Source organism: Heteronotia binoei, chromosome 21, assembly GCF_032191835.1.
Source record: "Heteronotia binoei isolate CCM8104 ecotype False Entrance Well chromosome 21, APGP_CSIRO_Hbin_v1, whole genome shotgun sequence".
Classification (NCBI taxonomy): Eukaryota; Metazoa; Chordata; class Lepidosauria; order Squamata; family Gekkonidae; genus Heteronotia; species Heteronotia binoei.
In genome coordinates this window covers 154,512,528-154,537,021 of record NC_083243.1, presented here as the reverse complement: position 1 = coordinate 154,537,021, position 24,494 = coordinate 154,512,528, and the positions used below count along the sequence as shown (strand labels likewise).

General features: G+C 42.1%; 1 protein-coding gene across 1 annotated transcript in view; it reads left to right on the top strand.

The window, feature by feature from the left end:
* KCNQ1 (potassium voltage-gated channel subfamily Q member 1) overlaps nt 1–24,494 on the top strand; it is a 523,393-nt gene that overhangs the window by 126,397 nt on the left and 372,502 nt on the right. The window contains exons 3-6 of the mRNA XM_060262295.1: nt 10,415–10,541; nt 15,305–15,380; nt 15,500–15,596; nt 17,012–17,152. Coding sequence (XP_060118278.1) covers nt 10,415–10,541; nt 15,305–15,380; nt 15,500–15,596; nt 17,012–17,152 — 441 coding nt within the window. The remainder of the gene's footprint in view (nt 1–10,414; nt 10,542–15,304; nt 15,381–15,499; nt 15,597–17,011; nt 17,153–24,494) is intronic.

Sequence of the window (24,494 nt, the reverse complement as noted above, 5' to 3'; positions counted from 1 at the left end):
GTTAGACTACTTTTTGTCCCTGCTGCCACAGTGATGTTCCTGCTGCCATATTTCATTGTGCCCAGGGCTTTTTTTGTAGCAGGAACTCCTTTGCATATTGGGCCACACACCTCTGAAATAGCGAGTCCTTCAAGAGCTTTACAGTAGGCCCTATAATAAGACCCCTGTAAGCTTTTGGAGGATTGGCTACATCAGGGGTGGGTGGCCCAATATGCAAAGGAGTTCCTGCTACAAAAAAAGCCTTGAATTTGTGCACCTTAGCAAGTTGACTTGTTTAAAAAGACACTTCCTGTTAAAGGAGGGAAGGCAGTCACACCCAGCATGTCTTATAGCAGGCCCAGGTGTTCTCACTTGCAGCTCTCCCCTATGTTACAGCTACAGTCCTCAAGACATTATATTAGCATACTGGCATTTAATACTGCCTTTGTCATTCACATTTCATGAAAGAAACCCCCCAAAGAAACCTTTAGCAAATTTTGGGTCACAATGCTCTTTATCTGTCATTTACGAAGTAAGCGATGTGAAGAGTTCAAAAGCTGGGTTAATAGATCAAGGTATGTACTCAGTTCTGTTGGCACCTCATCTTACTCTTTGAATATTAGAACAGGATGTCTGAAATGTCCCATTTTCAAAGATTTCTGGGATCTTGTTATTGCTCACAAACTGGCAGTGTTTCCAAAGAAAATTCCTAGGTTACATTTACTGGAAAACTTTAATCTACGTGGGAGGAAGTGTCTTTCAGAAGAAGGTTGAAAGGTAAAAGCATTTCCACTATCATCTTCTTGTTTTTTATCTTAAATGAATACCACATGATGATGTAGTAATCATTTAGTATCATCTAAGACAGAAGTGAGGATTTATGAATCACAGAGATCTGCCTAGTAGGAGGAAAAAAGATGGGAAAGATCATCCTCTTTAGCAAATAATCATCCTTGTTTGTTTGGTTTCACTTTCCCCTTTCCACAGCAGCAGCAGCAGCAGCAGCTGCTGCCTTTGGTGGCTCCAAAAGTCCCTTCAAATGATGGGACCCCTCCAGAATGTCACTCTATGAGGCATGAGAGCCAGCATGGTATAGTGTCAGACTAGGATTTGGGAGATCTGTAGCTGAATCCCCACTCTGCCATGGAAGTTTGATGGCTGACCTTTGGCTAGTCACAGAGGCCGTTTTCGCACTCACGTTTTACTGGCGCCACGACCCTCCTCACGCCGGCGAATCTGCATGGATTTCGCACCAGAAGCGCCGGCGCACCCAGAAGCGCCGGCTACTTCCGTCGCTAAGCCAGCGCAAACGGAAATCGCAAAGATGCAGGAAAACGTTTGCGCTGGCTTAGCGACGGAAGTAGCCGGCGCTTCTGGGTGCGCCGGCGCTTCTGGTGCGAAATCCATGCAGATTCGCCGGCGTGAGGAGGGTCGTGGCGCCAGTAAAACGTGAGTGCGAAAACACCCATAGTCTTAATCTAACCTACTTTACAGATTTGTTGTGAGAAAAAATGGAGGAGAAGGCTATAAGCTACTTTGAGTCCCTGTCAGGCAGAATGGCGGGATATAAATGAAGTAAATTTTTAAAATGAGTGATTACCGCAGGTACAAAATAGCTCTTTTTGCATGGGCATGCAGAATTGCTTTCTACACACAGAGAAAGGAATTCCATCACATGTACTGGGCAGTTTCTCTGAGCCTTGTGGCTTTAGGGGCATTAAAAATATTCACAGAATTCTAAGTTAGAATTAATAGTAGCCCTCTTTACATATGATCAAGCTGATACAGCCATGTGCCAAACCAAATGCGAATTTTGATCACAAGATGGTTGCTCGGGACATTGCTTATCTTGTGTATCTATACTATTAGCGATGTGAGGCCCCCATTTGCAGATATCAAAATCTGTGGATTGGGGCCACATGGACAATAAAGAGATTTTCCTACAAACTTGGAGGACCCCTTTGGTTTGCAGGAAAACCTTAAAATCTTAAAAAAAACTTATTGGGGGTTTAAATTGCTCCTGAACTAAAATAGTGCTCAAACACAGAGAATACACCTACCTCTGGCAGTTGGAGGAGCCCAGGAGCTATGCTGGGTTGAGCAGCAGCACAGCCCCAGGCACTGTCTCAGGCCTGATGGCAGTGGTTACACAGCCTGGGAGCAGCACTGGGCCCAGCTGCAGTGGCACAGCCCACGAAGAAGCATAGGGGCTGCGCTGGTCCTGGCAGCAGCTGCCAAACAGCCCAGGGCTCCATTCTGGGTCTGCTGGTGGTGGCTTTGCAGCCTAGGAGCTGTGCTGGCTCTGGTGGTGGCTGCTGCAGAGCCCAAGGGCTAGGTTGGGCTTGGCAAGAGCGTGGGAGGGAAGGGAGAGAGAGCTACAGCTAGAACTGAGAGCAACCATATTCTCAGCCCCATCCTTCTTTGTGCCCAAGGCACTGTAAAAATACTTGTCTCCAGGAGTCTGAGAGAATTCCATTCAGGACTAAGAGACACTAGCTGCCCAGCACTGCCTCCTCTGAAATAACATATCTGTATTGTGTGAGAATTTAGAATGAGTATTATTGTAAACCATCTTTGGCCCTGCTTGTGGGAGAAACACGGGCGTAAAAGCATTTCAGAATTAATAAGCAATTATGTATCTAGCTAAATACTTGGTTGCTTTGCTGTGTTAGAACAAACCTTAGGTCCTTTTGCTCTCACCAACCATATGATGGTTTCTTTCCACACTTTGGCAAAGATTTAATTTTCATTGATTTCATCATTTTGGTAGGTAGTAGGATTTTGATGCTTGCTGCAGCTTGTTAAATACTTTTTAAAAATTATACTGGCCATCCTTCTAGTAAAACAGCGGGCTCAGTATAGTTTGTGTGCAAATTCCAGAAGAATGTCGTCTGTTCTAGCCAGAAGTTAAAAATATAACTGTTTAGGCCTTTGCCAACAATGAGCACATGTGAAATTTGTCAGGCCAGGTGTGCTTATCTTAGCATGCAAAATCTCTCCAGAAAACATTAGTCCAGCACTTCTGAAGTCAGGAGAGTGGCACCAACTCTCTTATTTGTAATTTGGTTTAAGTTCAAGTTGAAGGTGAAAGAATGCTGGCTTTGTGTTTATGTGAATCCAAAAGATATTGATCCTAGTGACCAGTTTTTCCTGATGTGTCATAAACACAGAGTAGTAGTGGTACTGGGTTGTTGGCAGGCTGCATATTTGGAAAGAAAAATGAAGATCCAAGTCTCTCACAACAGGCACACATGCTAGTCCACTATCCAGTTATCATATAGCTGTTGGTTTTTTATATGTCATTAAATAAACCCTGTAAGGATTCTGGTTAGAGTTTGTAACCTATGAAAATTCCATTATTAAAAAAAGGAAACTTGGGAGTTACTAGCTTATTGTACTCCAGGAGTTTTACACAATAAAATTCCTGTGTGGTGTGAGCTTTAGCTTCTTATCTGTAAAATGTGGATAATTTTATATATTTATTGGTGCACACAAAGTGAACATGAGAATGGGAATGATCTGAGCATTTTGCAAAATGTGAGAGCAACCCTGAGCAGGTTTACTAAAGCCTATTTTATTCAGTAGGCTTACTCTCATGAAAGTGTTCTTGGAATTGCCCCCCTGTGTCTCATTGAGTTGTGCCTTGGCTGACGACACAGCTACGTGAGGCACTGGAGTCTCACTATGATAAATATCTTCAGTATATTTAAATTTCAATAAATAGGAACTGCCAAGTGGGCAGAATTTGATCAGGGCTGAAGAGAAGGGAGATAGGAGAGGTTAACTGAAGTTTTCCCAGTGCAACATACACACACACACCCAATTTGTTCTGCTAGGAAAATACAACTCTGCCTCTGTTTTTCCTATTGAGATGTATAGCAGAAAATTGGAATGGGGAAGAACTGTGGTACTCCCCTTTGTGAACTACAGTTCTGATCTGCTCTCCATCCCACATCTTTTACTGGTTGAAAGTTAGAGATGGGAGATCATTTGATCACAGATATACAGTGTCCTAGTTTGTTTTGTCTTCATGACACAGATGACAGTTTGGCCACTGGGAATTCTCTTTGAGAAATGGGAGTTGCAGAAGATCAAGAGACACATAGGAGAAGGATAAGCAGTTCCTGTAGCATGAGTAACCACAGCAAGTCAGGCAGTGAGCAACACATGAAGGTTTACTGTGAATAAAACATACATTCTTGGAGAAGGTAAACCAATAGAAGAACTGGGAACATCCAAGATATACTCAGAACTGTAGCTAGAATGGTAAAATGCATGTTTACAGATTTACACAAGAACCTAAAAGCACACTCTCAGGCCTACTGTGTCAAAATATCTAAAACAGTGATTTAAAGTTAAAATATGTAACTTCACAATGGGGAATTGTCCACAGACTCAGAATAAGGAAAGCTGACACCATAAGCTGGGGTAATCAAAGGGACAACTTTATCTTCATAGCTCTGGAGGAAGCAGCAGTTCACACAGACCAAAAACCCATCACAGAGCTAACTGCAGTGCAGGCAATTGGTAGGATGCATAAAAGTCAGGCCTCCTCTGTTTTGTGCATCCCTGATTTTATGGACAAGACCATTGTGGCTCTGCACCCTGAGCCATAATGTGGGTATGGTTCATGCTTCTCCTTGACAAGCGTTCTTTAGTGCTCAAGGAAGATGTGCCATGTCCAGTCCCCCTAGCCATGAGGTCTGTGAGTCAAGAATAGTTGTACTCCTGAAGAGGTTATTGTCCCAGGTCTATGAAGGCACCATGGCCCCAGGCTTCAGGTATGTGGGTTACCCTTTTGTCAGGCTCTTTCCCTGTTGGACCCTGGGAGGGGTCGGGTGCATGCTCCAGGACACATTAACCCAGGAACCAGACACGCCTCAGACCGAGCAGGGGGGGGTGGGTGGGTTTGAAGGTTAATGTCACCTGGTGTCAAGATCTCTACTATCACCTCCTTTATATCGTCATACCTATCCTCTGGGATATTCTGCATTCCTGAAATATACACTACCTGCACCGTTTCTATTCTCACTTATCTGTCCCCTTCGTATTTTTGAACTTTTTCAATCTCCTCAGACTTTTCATTCACTACTTCCAACTTTCCTTCCACATATTTTGCAGATTGTGTCAAGCCATGAATCTCTTCCTTTACTTCTGTCAATTGCTTTTGCAGTCCATCTAAATTCTCTTCCTCTACCTCAAAATATGCTGACACCTTTAGTAGGCCCTTCCATCAGCTGCTACTACTGGAACCCTGCCTCAAGGTACAACCAAGCTTGCTTGGTTTCAAGAAAATCTTTTGACAGCTACTTTTCCCTGGCTGAAACACTGGGAAATTGCTGTGAAAGGTGGCAGAGAATTGTACTGCAGTTAATGAATTAATTTTAGGGTTGCCAAGTTCAATTAAAGAAAAATCTGGGAACTTTGGGGGCGGAGCCAGGAGACTTTGGGGGTGGAGCCAGGAACAAGGATGTGACAAGTATAATTGAACTCCAAGGGAGTTCTGGCCATCACATTTAAAGGGACAGCTCACCTTTTAAAATGCCTTTCTTCCATAGGAAATACTTAAGGATAGGGGCACCATCTTTTGGGGCTCATAGAATTGGACCCTCTGGTCCAATCGTTTTGAAACTTGGGGGGTATTTTGGGGAGAGGCACTAGATGCTATACTAAAAATTTGGTGCCTCTACCTCAAAAAATAGCCCCCTCGGAGCCCCCAATACCCACGGATCAATTCCCTATTATTCCCTATGGGAATTGTTCTCCATAGGGAATAATAGAGTGCCTAGTAGACATTTCCCTCCCCCCCCACGCTTTCTAAAGGGGGGGGAGGGCCTCCATACCAGGGAATCCCCCCTCCCTCTCTCACACACACAAATACTTACTTGGTCTTCTTCCCTCTGCCTGCTGTGAAAACGAAAGCAAAGAAAGGGAGGGGCCATTCTCCAAAGCCCTTCCTGTTTCCTCCTTCCTGCCCAGCCTTAAAGGGGCAGACATTTTACAAACTGCTCAGGACAGACATTTTACAAACTGCTACACCAACATGAACCCTACAGGTATGTTCTCCCCTCCCTCCACCCACCCCCCGCTTCCTGATTTCTGGAGACCGGGGGATGAAGCTGAGAACCCAGAAGTCTCCCACCAAAGCGGGTGGGTTGGGAAGCCTAATTAATTTCAAGTTATATGAAGTTCAGACAAGCTTTTCTGCAGTTATTCCAAAAAGGATATTTATGAGGGGCTTGCAGCTTTTTACTGGCTGTGTTTCCCATGCCTTTAAAAGCAACCTGTTGTGCAGATATTTAGCCTGTGAACTTCTTTCATCCTTTTTAATATCTACAGGAGGAGTTTAATTTTGGTGTCGGACAGCTGTTAAAAGCAGGACCAGTATAATAGTGCCAAGTTCATAGTATCATCACTTCCAGTGTTGTTGAGATATACAGCAGTAATCTCCAATAATCTCTTTCTGCCCCACACCTCTCACTCTCTCACACAGAAATCTCATAGAAAAGCTAGTTGGCTACAACTGGGGGTGCCAACATTTCATTGGCAGAGCTCCTATGTCTGCAACAACAGTATGATGAACAGAAAAGTTTCATCCAGTAAAAATGGAAGGAAAGAAAAAAAAGAGAAAGGGAAAGAATGAAATGGAAGGAAAGGAAAGGAAAGGAAAGGAAAGGAAAGGAAAGGAAAGGAAAGGAAAGACATGGAAGGAAAGAACATAAGAGAAGCCAAGTTGGATCAGGCCAGTGGACCATCCAATCCAAAATTATTTCACACAATGCCCCAAAAGTGCCAGAATGTCCACCAGTGGGGCCAGGGCACTAGAAGTCCTCCCACTGTTGCTTCCCCCACTCCCAGCACCAAGAATACAGACAGAGCATTACTTGCAAGGAAAGAAAGAAAGAAGGGGGGGACATCAGATGACCCCAGCCAGCAACATTTCTGCCCAGGGGTCATTTGGTAAAAAAATAGCTACTGGAATGCCCACTCTCTGCCCCTCCTTACTGAAAAAAACATCCCCCCTTATTTGCCACCCAGGCCTCCCAAGGAAATCTCCCCAAATAAACATACTGCAGGGCCCCTGAAAGCTCATACCTTGAAGAACACTTCATGGGTCTAAAGTGCCAGTGGACTCCAGCTTTTCTCTCAAACACTGGGAAGGGGGAGAAGGAAGGAGAAGCAGTCCAGCTCCTCTCTGCACAACACAGAGATGGGGGAAGGAAGGAAGCCAAACGGAGCTCAGGCTTTGCAGCCTGTGTCAGTCTTCAAGTCTAGCTTTTCTCTGCACAACAGAGAGATGGGGGAAGGAAGGAAGCAGAGCAGAGCTCAGGCTTTGCTGGGGGCGGGGCTGGCTTTGGCTTTTCTTGTGATCCGGTATTGAGGCTTCCGTGGCCCAGTACCGGGTTGCGACCCTGCGAATGGGAAACTCCGGTGTAAATCATATTATTCTCAAATTACATACTTTCCCACTCAATGCACAGCAGCCAAGAAGGTCTGAGTGCCTGCTCCAGCTGCAACGCCACTGAGGATGTTCTCCGCAGCTGACAACGAAACGTCTGGAAGGAAAACTTTCTCCAGTAGAACACGGCACTTGATCCCGAAAGACTCTACAAACCCTAATGATGTTACCAGCCGTGAAAACCTGAAATCTTTGATACATACTTTCCCTCTCTCATTTATTCTGCCCGTGTTAACTATGTGTTTACATTTTATTTGTTTAAGTCAGTTTACAATTCTTACTCTTTTAATATATTGTATCATGTTTGTTCAGTGTGATCTGAATATTGCAGTCAGACTCAGATTGGACTATTCAGATCAGAGGATGCATGCACACTGAGAGCTATGGATTGCAATCTGCATCAGATTAGAGTGCTTTCCAAATGGGGATGGGCTTCTGCAGGTACCCTGTAGCTGGTGCAGCTGCGAATAAAACTTAGTGGTAGTGGTTTCCCTGTAGTTTCTTTGCCCCAGTCCCCCAGCAGCAGCTGCACCCCCCAGGCCCAGCACCAGGGTTTCTGTTGCCTTAGGCCGCGGGGCCCCCCCCACCCCTATGGTGGTAAGGGCAGCGTGGCAAGGAAGGCTCTAAGCACCTCCCAGTGCACTAAACGCCGCCCTACCAGCCTGCTGCTCTCACCTTCCCTTGGGGAAGGCAGGCAGCGAGGTTCACACACACCACCACGGCCTGCACTGCCCCGTTGCTCTTGCCTTCCCAAGAGTGGTGGGGTGGCATGGAGAGTAAGTGGTGGAGAGGCATGTGCGGTATAACTGGCCCACCCCAGTGGCCAGGTGGTGCCCTAGGCAGGCACTTATCTGGCCTATTTGGATGCACTGGCTCTGCATACCCCCTTCCCCTGGATCTCTGGGACTTTTGCATTTTTTAACCAACACTATATATCAATATGAATTTTTCCACACACACACCCCACAACAGCCATCTAAGCTTCACGGCCATCTTTCCCAAATTTTCAGAGTGAAGTAGGTTTGGGAAAGATTATATAAAAGTTAAGGAGATGCAGCATAATACTGTGGGGAAGTAGGAAAAAAACCCTGCTTCCTAAAACCATGGAACCTGTGGCAGATAAGCCATGAAGAAATGGCCTGGGTTTCTTTTAAGTTGTTCAGCTACAAACTTCCTGTGTGTGATATATTTTGGTGCTTAACTCACTAATCTCACTACATTCAAATCCATTGGCCCTGGCTTAAAATGACAAGAACTGAAATGCAAATGTATTCTCCTGCTTTTGTAAAATACATTCACATCTAACTGAAACTTCAGCTTCCAGAGGGAATGATATTTAGGGTATATAGAAGTAGTTCATGAGGACTTGTTTGTTTGCCTTTCTAATGACTGTTCCAAGTTATTTTAAATGTAAATAGCTTATCCTTTAGCCTGTCTGCAACTTCTCCGGCATCTGCATCTAAATGTAATGACAAAAATCAATCAGTCTCCTCCTCCCCCACTAGATTACTTATTGGGCTTATACAAGGCAAGATATTAAAAACACTTTTGTCTGTCACCCCGCCACGGGCATGGGAGGGGGAATTTGCCAGTTGCTAATGGATACCTGGCATTTTTGTGTATGACCATGAAGAACAGCTTGTGCACTTTCACCCCTGATGTTTCCTGAATAACACGGGGCTCATTTAGGTCAATAAGCCTTTATCAAAATGTCAGGAGTGAAAAATGTGTCTTGGTGTAAGCCGACTGGTCGTTCTCTCCAGTTGCAGGAGTCTATAGAACAATCAATGTTCTCGAAGCTTGTCTGCATGTCATGCAAAGAACTGGATGACAGTAACCATTGACTACATGTCTGTTTCATTGTCTTTAGGGCAGTCCACATTTGCATATTTGTCATTATTCCTGTTATTCAACGAACCATGGAGGGTCTTTAAAAATACAGAACTCTTATGCAAATCTCACTCATAAACTCCCCCCCCCCCCCCGCAAACTTACACACTGCAAAAGAGAAAGCACCCACAATCTAGCATTTTGTTTCTATTTTCCTGCTCTTCTAACAAAATTAAACTCTAATTTGCATTTGTGGAGTTTTTTGTCTGCTGCTGCTGCAAAACAAAAAACAAAAACCCTCTTTCCCTTTCTCAAACTTTTATTTTATTTTAACATGCTGGAAAATTGTTTTTGGTCACTTCTGAACCATGAGACTCTACTGCCCATTATTTTTTAAATGATCCATCTAGCTTCCTGCCTTCCTTATTAGGTATCTTCATTCATAGTATAAGGAAAGAGATGAAGTTTTATTTACATATTGATAGAAAAGATACAAAAAGATAGACCTTTTGTGAAAACTAATAAAACAGATACAATTACCTTAATATTTTAACGAGAGATATCACATGGCAAGTCTTATTAATGTTTTCAAATAAGTACTGCAGTAATTTAAATAAAAGCGAATGAGTTGCTTTGTATGAAAAAAACTCCATATATTGAATAACCATTTCCTGCTTCTCATACATCATACAAAACTAATACACATCTTGAATAAGGCATTTACTGTACTGTTTGAAAATGACATCCTTGTTTTATTTGGCAGTCAACTTAAGGCTGCAATCCTAAACATACTTTCTATGAACCAAGTAAAATTGATCTTGGCTATACTTTGAGTAAACATGATTAGCATTGGTGTACAACATTCAACTTGTATGTGTGTGTTTTGTCACATTTTGATAGTGCAGTCCTAAACAGAATTGCAGCCTTCTACAACCACTGAAGTCAATTGATTTAGAGGTCATGATTATTTTAAAGATTTCATTGCAAATTATCTGTAATTATTAAACTCTTATCTCAAATTATTGAGCTCTTAACTTTCTGTCCCTATGAATTTTGATAGTATGTTGTTTGAATCCCAAATCTCATTTTTGTTTTCTGAAAATCCTTAAAAGTATGTTACTCTATCTCCCTATCTCTTTCCTGTAGGAAATTGTATTAGTGGCGTTTTTTGGAACAGAATATGTGGTTCGATTGTGGTCTGCAGGATGCCGCAGTAAATACGTTGGCTTTTGGGGAAGGCTTCGGTTTGCTAGGAAGCCTATTTCTATAATTGGTAAGTATATGTGGTTATGAATAGTTTAATATGTAACAGTAATTTTCAAAGTGATTTGTTACGTTTCAAAGAGAGTTATCTTTTCTGTCTCATACTGTGTAAACAGAGTTGATCGTGTGATTATCAAATTCTCCTGTGATACAGTCTTGTGGATAGTGACCTACAAAACTATTATGAGGATAAGTAGGGTTGCCAACCTCCAGGTGGTGGCTGAAGATGTACAGGGATTAGAACTGAGCTCCAGGTGACAGAAATCAGTTTCCTTGGAGAAAATGTCCATTTTGGAAGGTAGACTGCATGGCATCGTATTCCACTCCCCAAACCCTCCCCAAACCCTACCTTCCCCAGACTCCACCCCCAAATTCTCCAGGAATCTCCCAACCTGGAGCTACCAACCCTATGGTTAGGAAACCCTATGGTCAGGAAACATGGTTGTAAGGGATATAAAAAGGGAAGTTTCTGCACTGAAGCAATCTTGGAACAGGAAGGAGCTGTGGTCCTTGTTCCTGACTTAAGCCTTCATTCAGGAAAGGGGGGGGGGGGTTCCATTGTATTCTATGGCCCTTAGCGGCATAGAAACCATGTAATGCAGTCCTAAACAGAGTTAACCCTTCTAAACCCATTGATTTAAATTGATTTAGAGTACTGAAACTCTGCTTTGGATTACATTGCCTGTAGAGGAGGTGAAGTTTATAAGCACTGAGACCTCTAATGACAGCTTCCCATCTCATTTAGAAGATCTGATTTTTAAAATAGCTGGAAATAATTCCAGATGTATGTATATATTAGCTTTTTCCAACAAAAGGGATGTGAAGCCTGCAGTACCTTGAAGACTAATGCATTTAATTCCAGCCTAAATTTTGTGAGACACAGCTCACTTAATGCAGCTGATGAAGTTAGTTCTGGTTTATGACAGATTATGCGGGAATAAATTTTATTAATATTTGGGGTGGGCTTGTCAGCCCTCCTGCTGTTGCAGAGTCACTTCTGGGTATAACCGGGAAGTGACAAAGGAGAACTCTAGAAATCAGTGGAAATGGCTTCAAGTGATTCCTCAAACTACCCTTTATCACTTTCAGGTCACACCTAGAAGTGATGTAGTGACATTACAACCACCACCCCATGTCCCTGACCCCAATTCTCCCACTGATTGCAAGGCTTACCTTGGAAACCATACATTGGGTTGACACTGGAAATCTGTTTCATTTCGCTAAACATAGGTTTTCCTTAACTCTGCTTATAGCACAGTTTTTAATAAAGGTGCCACCCATTAATTCAGTTCTTATCATGGCCCCCACTTGATAACCAAGAAAACAAATATGCAGCTTTTGGTCCACTGAGCCATTTTACATTTTGCACTTACTGCTACTAACAATGTAACCTACTGCTGTGGAGCTCATGTAACTGTTTTGGGAATTCCATGTCACATGCAGTGCGTCAATAATTTCATCATCACATACTGAGTTGGAACTGTTGATATTATATTTGAAGTATGCTAAACCCTTGTTCAAGAAGAAGAATTTAAAATACTTTTAAATAGGTGAGGTTGGGGGTGAATAGTACAAGTTCATGAATACCAGTGTCTTCTATTATAAAGTGAATTAACTGTAACTTTTAATTATGTGCCAGCAATCTTATGGATGCTTATTTGAATATAATCCCTCCTCCCAAATTAATGTTATAGGATTGCAGCTCTATGCAAGTTGTAGATTGTAACAGTTGTGTTATTCCAAAATATCAAAGGATTCAGTTTAGCTAATAGTGTCCTGGAAAGATGAAACATGTGAAGCAGTGATTTTAACTGCTTCATACAGTTATCTAAAGCATGCTTTGGAGAATTTGAGAGTAGCTGCTTCACTAGGTAAAATATGCTTCATATTTTTTAGCTCAGCGGTGTCAAACTTGTGGTCCAAGGGTTGCTAGGTCCAATTCAAGAAATATCTGGGGACTTTGGGGGTGGAGCCAGGAGTAAGGGTGTGACAAGCAGAACTGAACTCCAAAGGGAGTTCTGGCCATCACGTTTAAATGCCTTCCCTCCATTGGAAATAATGGATAGGTGCACCTTCTTTTGGGGCTCATAGAATTGGATCCTATGGTTTTGAAGAGAGGTACTAGATGCTATGCTGAAAATTTGGTGCCTCTACCTCAAAAAACAGCCCCCCCCCACACCGAGCCCCAGATACCTGCGGATCAATTCTCCATTATACCCTATGGGAATTGGTCTCCTTAGGGAATAATGGAATGCCCAGCAGACATTTCCCTTCCCCCCTTTCTGATGACCCTGAAGCGGGGGAAGGCCTCCAAACTGGGGGATCCCCTGCCCCCACTTGGGGATTGGCAACCCTAGATCAGGCCCCCAGAGGGCTCCTATGAGGCCCATATGCAACTCACTGTTATCTGCTTCCTTCTCTCTCCCTTCCTTCTGCATCACAGCTTGCTTTGCCAGGCTTGCTCAATCGCACAGAAGCTACAGAGCAAAGTCTCTATTTTCTCCATTGGCTGACTAGCACTTGGAGCAACTTACATACAAACGCTCTTACATCTTTAGTACCTTGCATTACATTTTATGACACATGTGTCCTGGCATGACAAGATCTCATTTATGTCAGATCCAACCCTCATAACAAATGAGTTCGACACCACTGGTTTAGCAGCATAGTCTCAACATAAAATTGTTTTGTTTTGTTTTGGACCTATGTATAATGTCTCTGCAGGGTTGCTAGGTCCAACTCAAGAAATATCTGGGGACTTTGGAGGGGGAGCCAGGAGACTTTGGGGGTAGAGCCAGGAGTAAGGGTGTGACAAGCATGATTAAACTCTAGGGAGCTCTGACCATCATATTTAAAGGGACCACACACCTTTTAAATGCCTTCCCTCATTTGGAAATAATGAAGAATAGGGGTACCTTCTTTTGGGGTTCATAGAACTGGACCCCTTAGTCCAATCTTTTTGAAACTTGGCGGGTGTTTTAAGGAGAGGCACTGCTGAAAATGTGGTGCCTCTAGCTAAAAAAAAAAAGACCCTTCAAAGCCCCAGATACTCACAGATCAATTCTCCATTACACCCTTTGGGAATTAGTTTCCATAGAGTATAATGGAGTGCCCAGCAGACATTTACCTCCCCACCCCGCTTTCTGATGAACCTGAAGCGAGGGAAGGCCTCCAAACCAAAGGATCCCCTGCCCCCAACTAAGGATTGGCAACCCTATCAAGTCCATTGTGGGGGGAGGGAGTTGATAAATTATTACAGCTAGCACTCCTAATGAAAATATTTGTTTACAAATGAAGACTTCCACAGAATGTTACACACTGCTTTTAACTTGCCAACAAATGGCTGCAAATGTAAGAACAGTTCTACTTTTCCAGGTACCCTCAGACAGATTAAAAACAATATGTCTTCCCTCTCTTTCTGGGAATCCCCAGAGCTCTCCTCTTATCCTAAAGAGGGCACTGTTCTGCCCTTCTTGCAAGGATGGGAAATCTCATTCCCCACACTGGTTCCCCTGTCCTCCATCTTGCAGCCACTCTCCTCTCCTCCTCAGAAGCCCCTTGCTAGGGCCAGAAGTGCTGCCAAGGGAGATGTAGAGCTTCATGTGGTAGCTGTTGCCTGGCAGATTGCCATGGCAGGGAGGACTGGTGCTTTGTGTCCTGACCATCCCACCACAGGAGATATTGTATGGAAGTTTTGACAGCCTTAAAGTGGCATGACATAATTTCATGAATCTTGTTTGCAGGAAAAAAATGAAAGTTAAAAGGGGAGGTTAAACCCCTGCCTCCAAAAAATAAATACCTACTTGAAAGTCTGCCACCCCAGATCTGTATAAATATCTACCCTATTTCAAAGTAAAAATATGTTTCTCCACTTTATTTGTTTCTATAGTTTATATATTTTTCTTGTTATTTTTAGATACATATGAAAAATATTAATAAAATATTATTAAACAATTCAAATTGGCTACATTGCATAGATTTTTAAAATCCTTGTAGTCAGACCAAGATGGGGAAATAGGCATATGATTAAGTACTTGGTGAAGGTTAGGACATGTATGCTAATATTTGACTTTTAAAATAATTATACTTAGACAGATGTTAAATAACATTTTTTTTTAAAAAAAAGCAAGTAATAAATATTTGTCAGTATTTGTACCTCATTGCTCAGGGGCCAGAATAGTAGAATTATTTCTTATTGAACAATTGGTTAGAATATTGTTTGTATGTTTTTCCTTATATCTCCTTAAGTAAAAGGAAATTGACTTTTTAAAAAAAAATGAAACTTCAGAATCCAGGGAAGTTTCTCAGAATATTTGGTTGGCAGAGGAGGTATAATAATTAGGCCCTGCAAAACTGTCTCTGTCCAGATTGTCGTCTGAAGGCACATTATGAAGTAGCCTTTCTTATGTGAAGCTGATCAGTGTCTGGATTAGAGACTACCTGGGAATCCCATGTACATCACCTTGAGGTTAACACTGGAAGAAAGATGGGGCATAAGTGTAACAATGTTTTTACAAATGTTAGAATTTTTCTGCAATCCAAGCAGTTGCTGAGGGGGGAAAATGAAATCTTTTAAACTCTGAGATTATGCTGAGAGAAACATTTAAATGTTCATCAGATAACCTCTGTATTACAAGTAAAAGGGGAGCCTTGGTGCAAAAAACTTTGCTCCCATGAAAGCCTCACCTCTTTTTGCAATCTTCTTGCAAAGTGGTCATCCTAGCATTAGCATGTACTTTTTAAGTTACAGTTTTGTTGTTTTTTATCTTTCAGATTTAATTGTAGTTGTTGCTTCAATGATAGTGCTCTGTGTGGGTTCTAAACAAGTTTTCGCAACCTCTGCTATCAGGTAAAAATGTTGACAATGATGAAACATTTTTTTTCCTGTCATAAGTGTACAATCACTCAAAAACATATAATTACTGACCTTGTATATTCACCCATTTCTTTTAATGTCCTGCATTTCAGAGGCATCCGGTTTCTGCAGATCCTGCGCATGCTTCATGTGGACCGACAAGGTGGCACGTGGAGACTGTTGGGCTCAGTAGTTTTCATACATAGACAGGTAGGTAGGACTTTCCAGGGGGGAATGAAAGACAGTCTGTTTTACTCTTGTGTTGCCAAGTTCTCTAGACCAGGGGTCTTCATCCTTTTAGAGCATTTGGACATTGTTAGAAATCTGACACAAGGTGCTGGATGCCAACACAAAATGGTTGTCACAGGAGGCAGAGCCAACCACAAAATCTCAGGGAGTGAGGATACATATAACTTGAATAGCAGCTCTTCAGAAGCTCTGCTTCAGAATGCCTTTTAAAATGAAGAAATTGTTTACAAATATTTTCTTACATGCACTTCTCTTCAGTCTCACAGTAAAAATCCTTGTGCTGAGGTGGCAGCTCTGCCAAAGCAATGCCATTTTGAACCTGCACAGCCAATCAGAAGCTGTACTGGGCAAAAACCCAACTTGGACCTGTGCCAGAAAAGGTGTTGGGCAGCCTGGCAGGGGATCCCTGCTGTACATCCTCACTCTGTTCTTGTAGTGCCTAAGACTGAGCGATTCCCTCTTCCCTATGTCAGAGCTGCATCATGGTATTATGTTGCCCAGATGTCTCTGCTGGAACATTATTAAGGACAGGGGGAAGAAAAGCCATTTCCTGTTTCTTTCCTATTTGACATATTTTATTGTTACTGGATGTTTTAAATTATGTAATGTAAGCTGCCTTAAGCTATAAGGAAAGGCAGGGTATAATTATAAATAAATTAATGATATAAACTTGAGCTGCTCATCAGAGCCATGGAGGCAGGTGCCAGTCTGTAGTGAGAATTTTATGGAATGTTCTTTGAAGGGAGAAGAGTTGGATTTTTATGCATTCATTTATTTATGTTTTGCCTCCCTAGGTATGATTTAAATAAAAGTAGTTTAAACAATCAAAAATCAATTTTAGGAATGAAAACAGCCCCAGAAGGCTACATATTTTGCAGGTTATGAATTCTCTGTTTATGAAATGACCATAGGCTGGGACCCTCTTGCTAAGAGCCCGTTGGTTTTCACCAAAAAGCTTGTGTCTCTGGCTATGACATGGCTTTAAGTACCTGTTGACAAGAAACAGCTACTGAGCTAGATGTTGTACAGCTGGCAAGGTGTCTCCAACCACAGAATGCAATTCTGTAGCATGCTAGTTCTCTTCTCCACATGACCAATTATTACATTATGTGATTCATTTTACCATAGACTTAGGTTAAATGGGTAGCATAGCATCTTAAACCAATTTGAGAATGTTGAGTTTTAGACAGTCAGAACTGGAATGCGACACTCTATATTTTCTAGTCATTTAGATTTCAAATTTGACAGAACACTAAGTTTAATGTGGTGGTCGAACACCAGAATAATTTTTATCATAACATTCCCCACAAATAATCTGTAAATCATTTGTCGTTGATTACTCATTTTGATGAATTTGTTTTTATTCTACTTTTTAGGAATTAATCACCACTCTGTACATCGGCTTTCTAGGCTTGATTTTTTCTTCTTATTTTGTGTACCTGGCTGAAAAAGATGCTGTGAATAGTGACGACGAAAATAAATTTGTCAGCTATGCAGATGCCCTTTGGTGGGGAGTAGTAAGTACAATCCATAGTAGAGAACCAAATAATAGCCAGTAGTTTGTCCTAATGTGATACAGTTCTAATGTTGCCATTAAACAGAAAATATGTGCTATGCCTTTTTCTCTCCAGGGGAATAATAAGCAACTCACTATGCAATCCTAAACAGAGTTATAGTCTTTTAAGTCCACTGAAGTAAGTGGCCTTAGAAGGGTTTTGGTATCTTTAGAACTGTACTGCCATTGCTATTTTCAAATCTGAAATCTCCATCTTCTTACCTCCTATATGTAAAGACTATGTTCAACACTGAATTCCACTCAAACATTTTGTTGCGCACGTGCATAGGTTTTAATTATTTCTATAAACTTTATGTTGTATAAAGTTTTGTAAATTTTTGACACTCCTTGGCAGCCTATAAAGAAGGTTAAAATGAGAGATGGTGACTTGTCCAATACTGCCTGTTGAAAGCAATGCTAGCAAATCACATACTGATGTACCACTGGCATTTCTTACAGCAGTTGTAATGTATAGAGCTGAAAGTATGCATGTTCAGTTAGGTACAGGTTTGAAACCATTGTTTCTTACATGGAGTTGATAAGAATTGATCTGTGAAACAGTGCATGATCAAGGCTTTGTTCAGCACAACACTTTGGGTCATGTTTGAGAAATGATGTGTGTGAGCTTTCCTAATGCAGGATAGTGGGCTCTTGCCATTTATATTACTAGAATGGGTCAAACTGTGTCTGTTTCTCTAAATCTTCAGAACTCACTCTTCAACAATAAACTCAAGATTTGTTTCCAGATCATTCATGTGCCATGTTTACAGAATATAGTGAAAGTTCTGCAGCTAACAATCCTAGGGTTGCCAGGCCCCTGGTCTGGGTAGGGGTTCCCCCACTTTTGCAAGCCTCTTTCTGCTGCTAATAAATGCCCCTGAATGTGATGCAGTGATGTCACCTGGAAGTGACGTCACTCAGTGGTGGGTGACACTCTAGGTTTTGGGCAATACTCTATGGTAAAACTGCATTCAAGCCATAGAGTTTTGCCCAAAAACTAGTGTTACCCCCTGATGGCACTGATGTGATGACATCACTTCTGGGTGACATAGCAGCATGCATGCTTTGTGCATGCACCAGAACATCCCAGAATGGACTCTGGAGCCCCCCATTGGCAGCCAGGTAGGACCTGGCAACCCTAAACAATTCTGAATCATAAAAGGAAAGACTTTTAACCAGACCTAACTCAATAGTGTCTATGACTGCATTGTGGGACAGCAAGATAGCTTCCAGACTGCAGTGTGGACAGGCTCAAGTTTACCCAAAATGTACCAAGGCACCCTTTCCCATGCCTCTTTCTATCTACACAGGGGTGCAAAAACATGCCACCAGCATGAGCTATGGGAACACAGAGAGATGACATCCACATGACGGCAGCTGCCCCCAGACTCCCTATGTTTCCCCATCACATTTGTGCAGAGGCAACAGCAATTATACTGTGGGCTGAAACCTCTGTTTCCCCCTCACTTTCCCTTTCCCTGCCAAGCCACACAGTGCCCTTCAGGGTAATTGCTGTAGTATCGGGGCCACATGTTCCTACAAGCTGGCCCTGATGTAACAATGTAGCTGACATGTTCTGTGCTAGTTGCAACTTCTGAAAACTTCTAAAGTGTAGCCTCAAGCAGAGGCACATTTCAGTAGTCCAGTCTATAACTAAGGCATGAATCACTGTGGCTAGATCTGACTGAACCACCTGGGTATTGGCCACTGTGTAACACAGAGTGTTGGACTGGATGGGCCATTGGACTGATCCAACATGGCTTCTCGCATGTTCTAACCAGGAGTGGACACGACTGGCACACCAGCCAAAGCCAAGCAAAAATATGCCAGACGATTACTGACATAAACAAAGATGCAGATAACTGACATAAACAAAGGCAATTTATTTTCCTTAAACTACTGTATAAAACCTATGGCTTTTTTTCCTGTGTTTCTCTTGAGAAAATATGATGCAATCTCTTATGGGATTAGAAAACTTGCTTTTAAAGCCTTTTTAAAAATAAATAAATCCCTATTTCAGGGGTTAAATGGCACTACAATGTGTTGAGTGCTTTCAGAGGGACAACTCACATGGCTCCCTAATTAAAGGTGGCAGATGCAACCTCATGCAAAAAAAGACACTGCCCTTGATTTTGGCAGCCAAAGTATACTTTTGTCAAGCATGAGCAGTGCTTTGTAAGTGCTGTAAAGCTCATCTCAAAAGGAATGAGAAAAATTAGCCTATAAAAAGAAGGCAGATCCAAAGAGAGAAAATGCAGTCCCCTGCTATATACATACTAATATGCACATACTAATATGCATACAATCTGAATACAATTCTCTTTGGCCAGCCAATCCCCTGACCAACAGAAGAGGTAATCAGAACCAGCAATTTCAAACTGAAAAATCCAGTACTAAAACAGCAATATATGAGCCCTCAAAATAAGAAGATTCAAGCTAACAACTGCCTAGATAATTCAAAACTGTAGCAGATTCCACTTAAAATTAAGGTTGGCACAACTTGGCACTGATCTGTGTTAGCGCTGTGTTAGCACTCTCGCTATGCTCTCGGTCTGCATCAAACAAAGCTGCCAGAAGGAAATGGTGATTTTCAGGCAGCCCATTCATATGAATAATGGTTGGGGATGATTTTTCCACACCAGAACAAATATTTCCTTGTCATATATGTGGCTTTTTTTGTTTTCACTTTCTCGTTGTCTTCTTTATATAACTTTTCATGTAAGTTTCAACGTTTCTAGTCTCTGCTGGGAAATGTTATCAACAAACTTTGAATGATGTTAAATGCTTGGCCGTTATGTCGTTGGGAGAAACAAGGCTGTTTGTAGACCATAGTTGTGTGGATAATAGTGCAGTAAAACTGCCCAGCTGATCAAACAAAGTTATTCAAATATTATCTTCTCTTTTAGTATTATGTTACAGTTCAAGTTTTGAAGCAGCAAATAAAAGTGCAGTAAAGAGCCTTTCAAGAGCAAATAACTTCTTTTATATAACCTCCCCCTCCATTTTGTTCAGTAAATATTCTTACATAATCCAGTACAGTTTATGTTGAGCTTGCCTACCAGATATCATACAGCTAATTTAGTATTATACTTTATTTAAACCAATTGAAAACAAAGTACTTGATTGCTCAGCTCAAAGACATAGCTGTGGATAATTTCTGCCATGAATATACTGAAACAAAGAGAACCACTTAAGTGGGAGTCTTTCCTACCTTTTGATAGTTCTTGTTTGGAAGGAACTAGTATCTGGCAGCCCATTGGATACAGAATGGTGGATTAGAAGAATCTTTTGTTTCACCAGCAAGATAGTCCTTACATTCTTCTATTTATAAATATAGATATGCTAACTAGTGATTTGTGATGAGCTTTTCAGGAGCTGCGTAGGAGTCTACCAACAAAAGGGGAGCAGCGAATACACATTTATGAGCAGAAACAATCCAACTTTGGTATTTTTTTTGGGGGGGGGGCATTCCAAACTATCAAAACATCAAGTCAATTTTATAGAAATAACACAAATCTAATTTGATAAGAAAATAAAGATTGCATGGATTTCAGTTCACCTCATGTATCCACATACATGTACCCAGCCATGGATTTCTGGAAATTTCTGGAAATTTTACAAACCTAATAGCAGCTTATTTTCTGGTCAGAGTTACTTGTTTTTTGCCTGTTAGTCCGAGACTACATGATTTCAGTGTTCTGCATATGGAGCCATCTTTGACTGCTGCTAAAATACGACAGCTGCTGAAAACATATAAACACAAGCTTGTGTGTATATACATGTGTATCAAAGGAGCCCACAGGTCTGCATGTGATAATTGTCTACTTCTCAAGGTCCCATGTTGACCTCAAGGACTAAGTGCAGCCATATTTGAATTGAATTAATAATGAATTAATATAAGTCCAGAGAGCAAAGGAACACATATGTTGGCATTGGCTGTGATTTATCTTCTGGCCACAATCCAAGTTTCTGCAGTTTCTAATCACTCCAGACCAGGGAATTCTGTACTCCTCAGAGATATTTTTCCCTTTTGACTGGATAGGGAATCTTCTTCTCTCTATATAAGATCTATCCCCTTTCCTTTGGCCTGACTGGCAGTCTTCTACACTACCCTAAACTTCCTTGCCAAACTTTTCCCCAGCTGTGTTCAACTGCTCTCAGCAAATGTTAAGTGGGCTGATTTTACACTGGGCAAAAGATCCAGTAATGCTGCGCTTTCAAAAGTGATAATCTGCATTACAATGTGCCTTGACTTCTGTCTTGCTCTGGTGTTTTGGCTGTCATTTACATTTAAATTCCTGAATTGGCTCTGACACCTTGCCGCAGACTTTCCAAGACTACTTTTGAATGAGGGTTTTCCAGGAAGCTCATTCCACAGGACCATAAAGATGATATCTTTCCTGGGAAACAGGGCAATAAACTCATTTCTCAAGAAAGAACAAAGGAACTCTTAAATCTGCTCCCCTCCCCCCCTCCAGTAAAGCAAGCAAGTGTGGAGGGGAAGTCCAGGAGCAAAATTTTGAGTGTAGATGAGAAAATATACTCCGGCTTTCTAGAAGGCGATTTCAGTGCTCAGAAAATCAGACCCAAATATGAATGTAGAATCAGCCTCAGTGAAGGCGGAAATTGGCAGTAAACCCTTTTTCTTTCAGGCTATTCTCAGACAGTCTTGGAACATGTCTCTTCTCATGTTCCAAGGAAGGAATCTGAGTCTCCTAAGCAGATTTTTTTTCCTCAGTTGATGCTAACCAATCGGATTGCTTAGAGCAGCCTGTCACTCAAGGCTCTCTGTCTCTGTGAAGAATTAATCCTTGACAGTCTTTAGGCGTTGGTATAGCACTTCTAAACCTCTTAAAAAGTGCAGTCTGTCACAGTGGCCCACAGTCTACATACTGCAGGCAACATCATTAATATGTTCAATATATTGATGGATCTGTTTCTTCCCCATCAGTTACATATTGAAAAAAATATTGAAATATATTGAAAAACATATGCATCAATCCTCTTTCCATTATATATTTTAAAAAAGCAATATTTTAATTACATTTTTTTAAAGTTATAATTTTGTATCAAGTTTACTTTTTGCAAATAAGTGGTCTGACTGAATACAGACTAAACATTCAGCTGTGGAACTATTCTAAATCGTAGACTTATAATTTTGTTTTCTTTTTATATTCAGGCAAGAGTAGTACAGAATACCACTGGAATGAAGACATGAAACATTTTAAGAGAAGCAGAGGCAATTAGAGAGCATCATAGAGTTCAATAGAAATAAATGTTCATAATGGTTTAACTTGGAATTTAGGGAAATCTGATTAGTGATTATAGCTGATAACAAGCCTCTCCAGTTACAGGATCCAGTAGTTGGTGATTCGAAAGATCTCAGTCAGAGACCCCTAGAGGCACTGCCAGTATTAGTCAAGACTGACATTTATGGACCAATGATCTGATTCAGTATAGAGCAGCTTCATATTTTATTTTTTAGTTCACCTTTCTCATTAGAGTTGCCAAGTCGGATAGACCCAGCGTTGGGGGAGGGGCTGTGTGTGTGGGGGTGTGTGCACAACAAGTGCACAATGTAATGATGTCACGAGGGAAATACATCATCACAAGCAGAAGCACATAATCACATTGACAATGCTGTGCTGCATTATTCTGGTATTTTGGGCAGAACTCTATGCTAACCACAGAGTTTTGCCCCAAATACTATAGTGTCACTGAGTGGCAGCACTGACAAGATGTCACTTCTGTGTGACATCATTGTGTCATGTTTGGGGGTAGGCTTTCCTCTAAGAGGCCCGAAAATCAGGGGATGCTCTGCCCCCAACTGAGGAATGGCATACCTATTTCTCACTGAGACCCAAGGTCTATCACACAGTATAATGAAATGGAACATCACACAGTGTAACACACAGTGAAATGAGGGCTCAGACGGTTAGAGAGGCAATGGCGGCGTACTTGAGACGAAGCGACTAGAACATCTTATAGAGAGTTTATGAGGTCCTATGAGATAGCAGTCAAAGCCACAAAGAAGATTTACTTTGCGGTCAAGATGGTGTCTGCAAACTTGTGCCCAGCACAGTTGTTTAGGATAATTCGGAATCTTACAACACTGCTGCAAGGCAGGCCAAATGCTAGGGAATTGGGGATAGGCTGTGAGGCTTTTGTGAAATTTTTTGCAGATAAGATCTCATCGCTCCGCCACGACCTTCCCACCACATTGGATACAGTATGTGAACTCAAGGCCCCGTACCTGTCTTCTGGAATAGTTCTGGATCGCTTCGACATGCTCAGCTTGGAGGAAGTTGACAGAATCCTCTCCACTGTACGCCCAACAACTTGTGATATATATGCACACACACATATATTGGCCACTGTATGACACAGAGTGTTGGACTGGATGGGCCATTGGCCTGATCCAACATGGCTTCTCTTATGTTATGTTCTTATGTGATCTGGACCCATGCCCCTCCTGGCTAATTAAAGCTTGCCAGAGGGAACTTAGATGTCTTATACGGGACATCGTAAATAGATCCGTCTCAGAAGGGCTTTTTCCAGTGCCTCTTAAAGAGGCCATGGTCCGTCCTCTCCTGAAAAAGGCTACATCAGATCCGACTGAATTGGCACATTACCCGCCGGTCTCAAATTTACCCTTTTTGCGTAAAATTATTGAGAGGGCAGTAGCATTACAGTTACAGAGTTTTCTGGATGACGCTTCCATTTTAGATCCCCACCAGTCCGGCTTTCACCCAGATCATGGGATGGAGACAGTGCCGGTCGCCTTGGTGGATGTCCTCCAGCGGCATCTGGATCGAGGCGGCTCAGTGGTACTGATGTTGTTAGACCTGTCGGCTGCATTCAATACGGTCGACCATCAGCTGCTGACCTGCTGCCTCTCCAATGTAGGGATTTAGGGGTTGGCCTTGTAATAGCTTTCCTCTTTCCTTGATGGTCGGGGACAAAGGGTGGTGATTGGAGGTGAACCGTCCCAGAGGCACCCACTTAATTGTGGGGTGCCACAGGGTGGCGGTGCTCTCCCCCATGTTATTTAACATCTACATGCGCCCCCTTGCCCAGATTGCCCGGAGGTATGGGTTGGATTGTCACTATGCTGATGACACCCAAATCTATCTACTGATGGATGACCGGCCTGACTGCATCCCAGAAAATTTGGACCTGGCATTGCAAGCTGTGGCAGGATGGCTCAGGCTGAGTAGGTTGAAGTTGAATCCAGCAAAGACAGAGGTCCTTTGCCTGAGCCATGGCGGTCTGAGAAGGGAAATCCCCCTACCAGCCTTTGACGG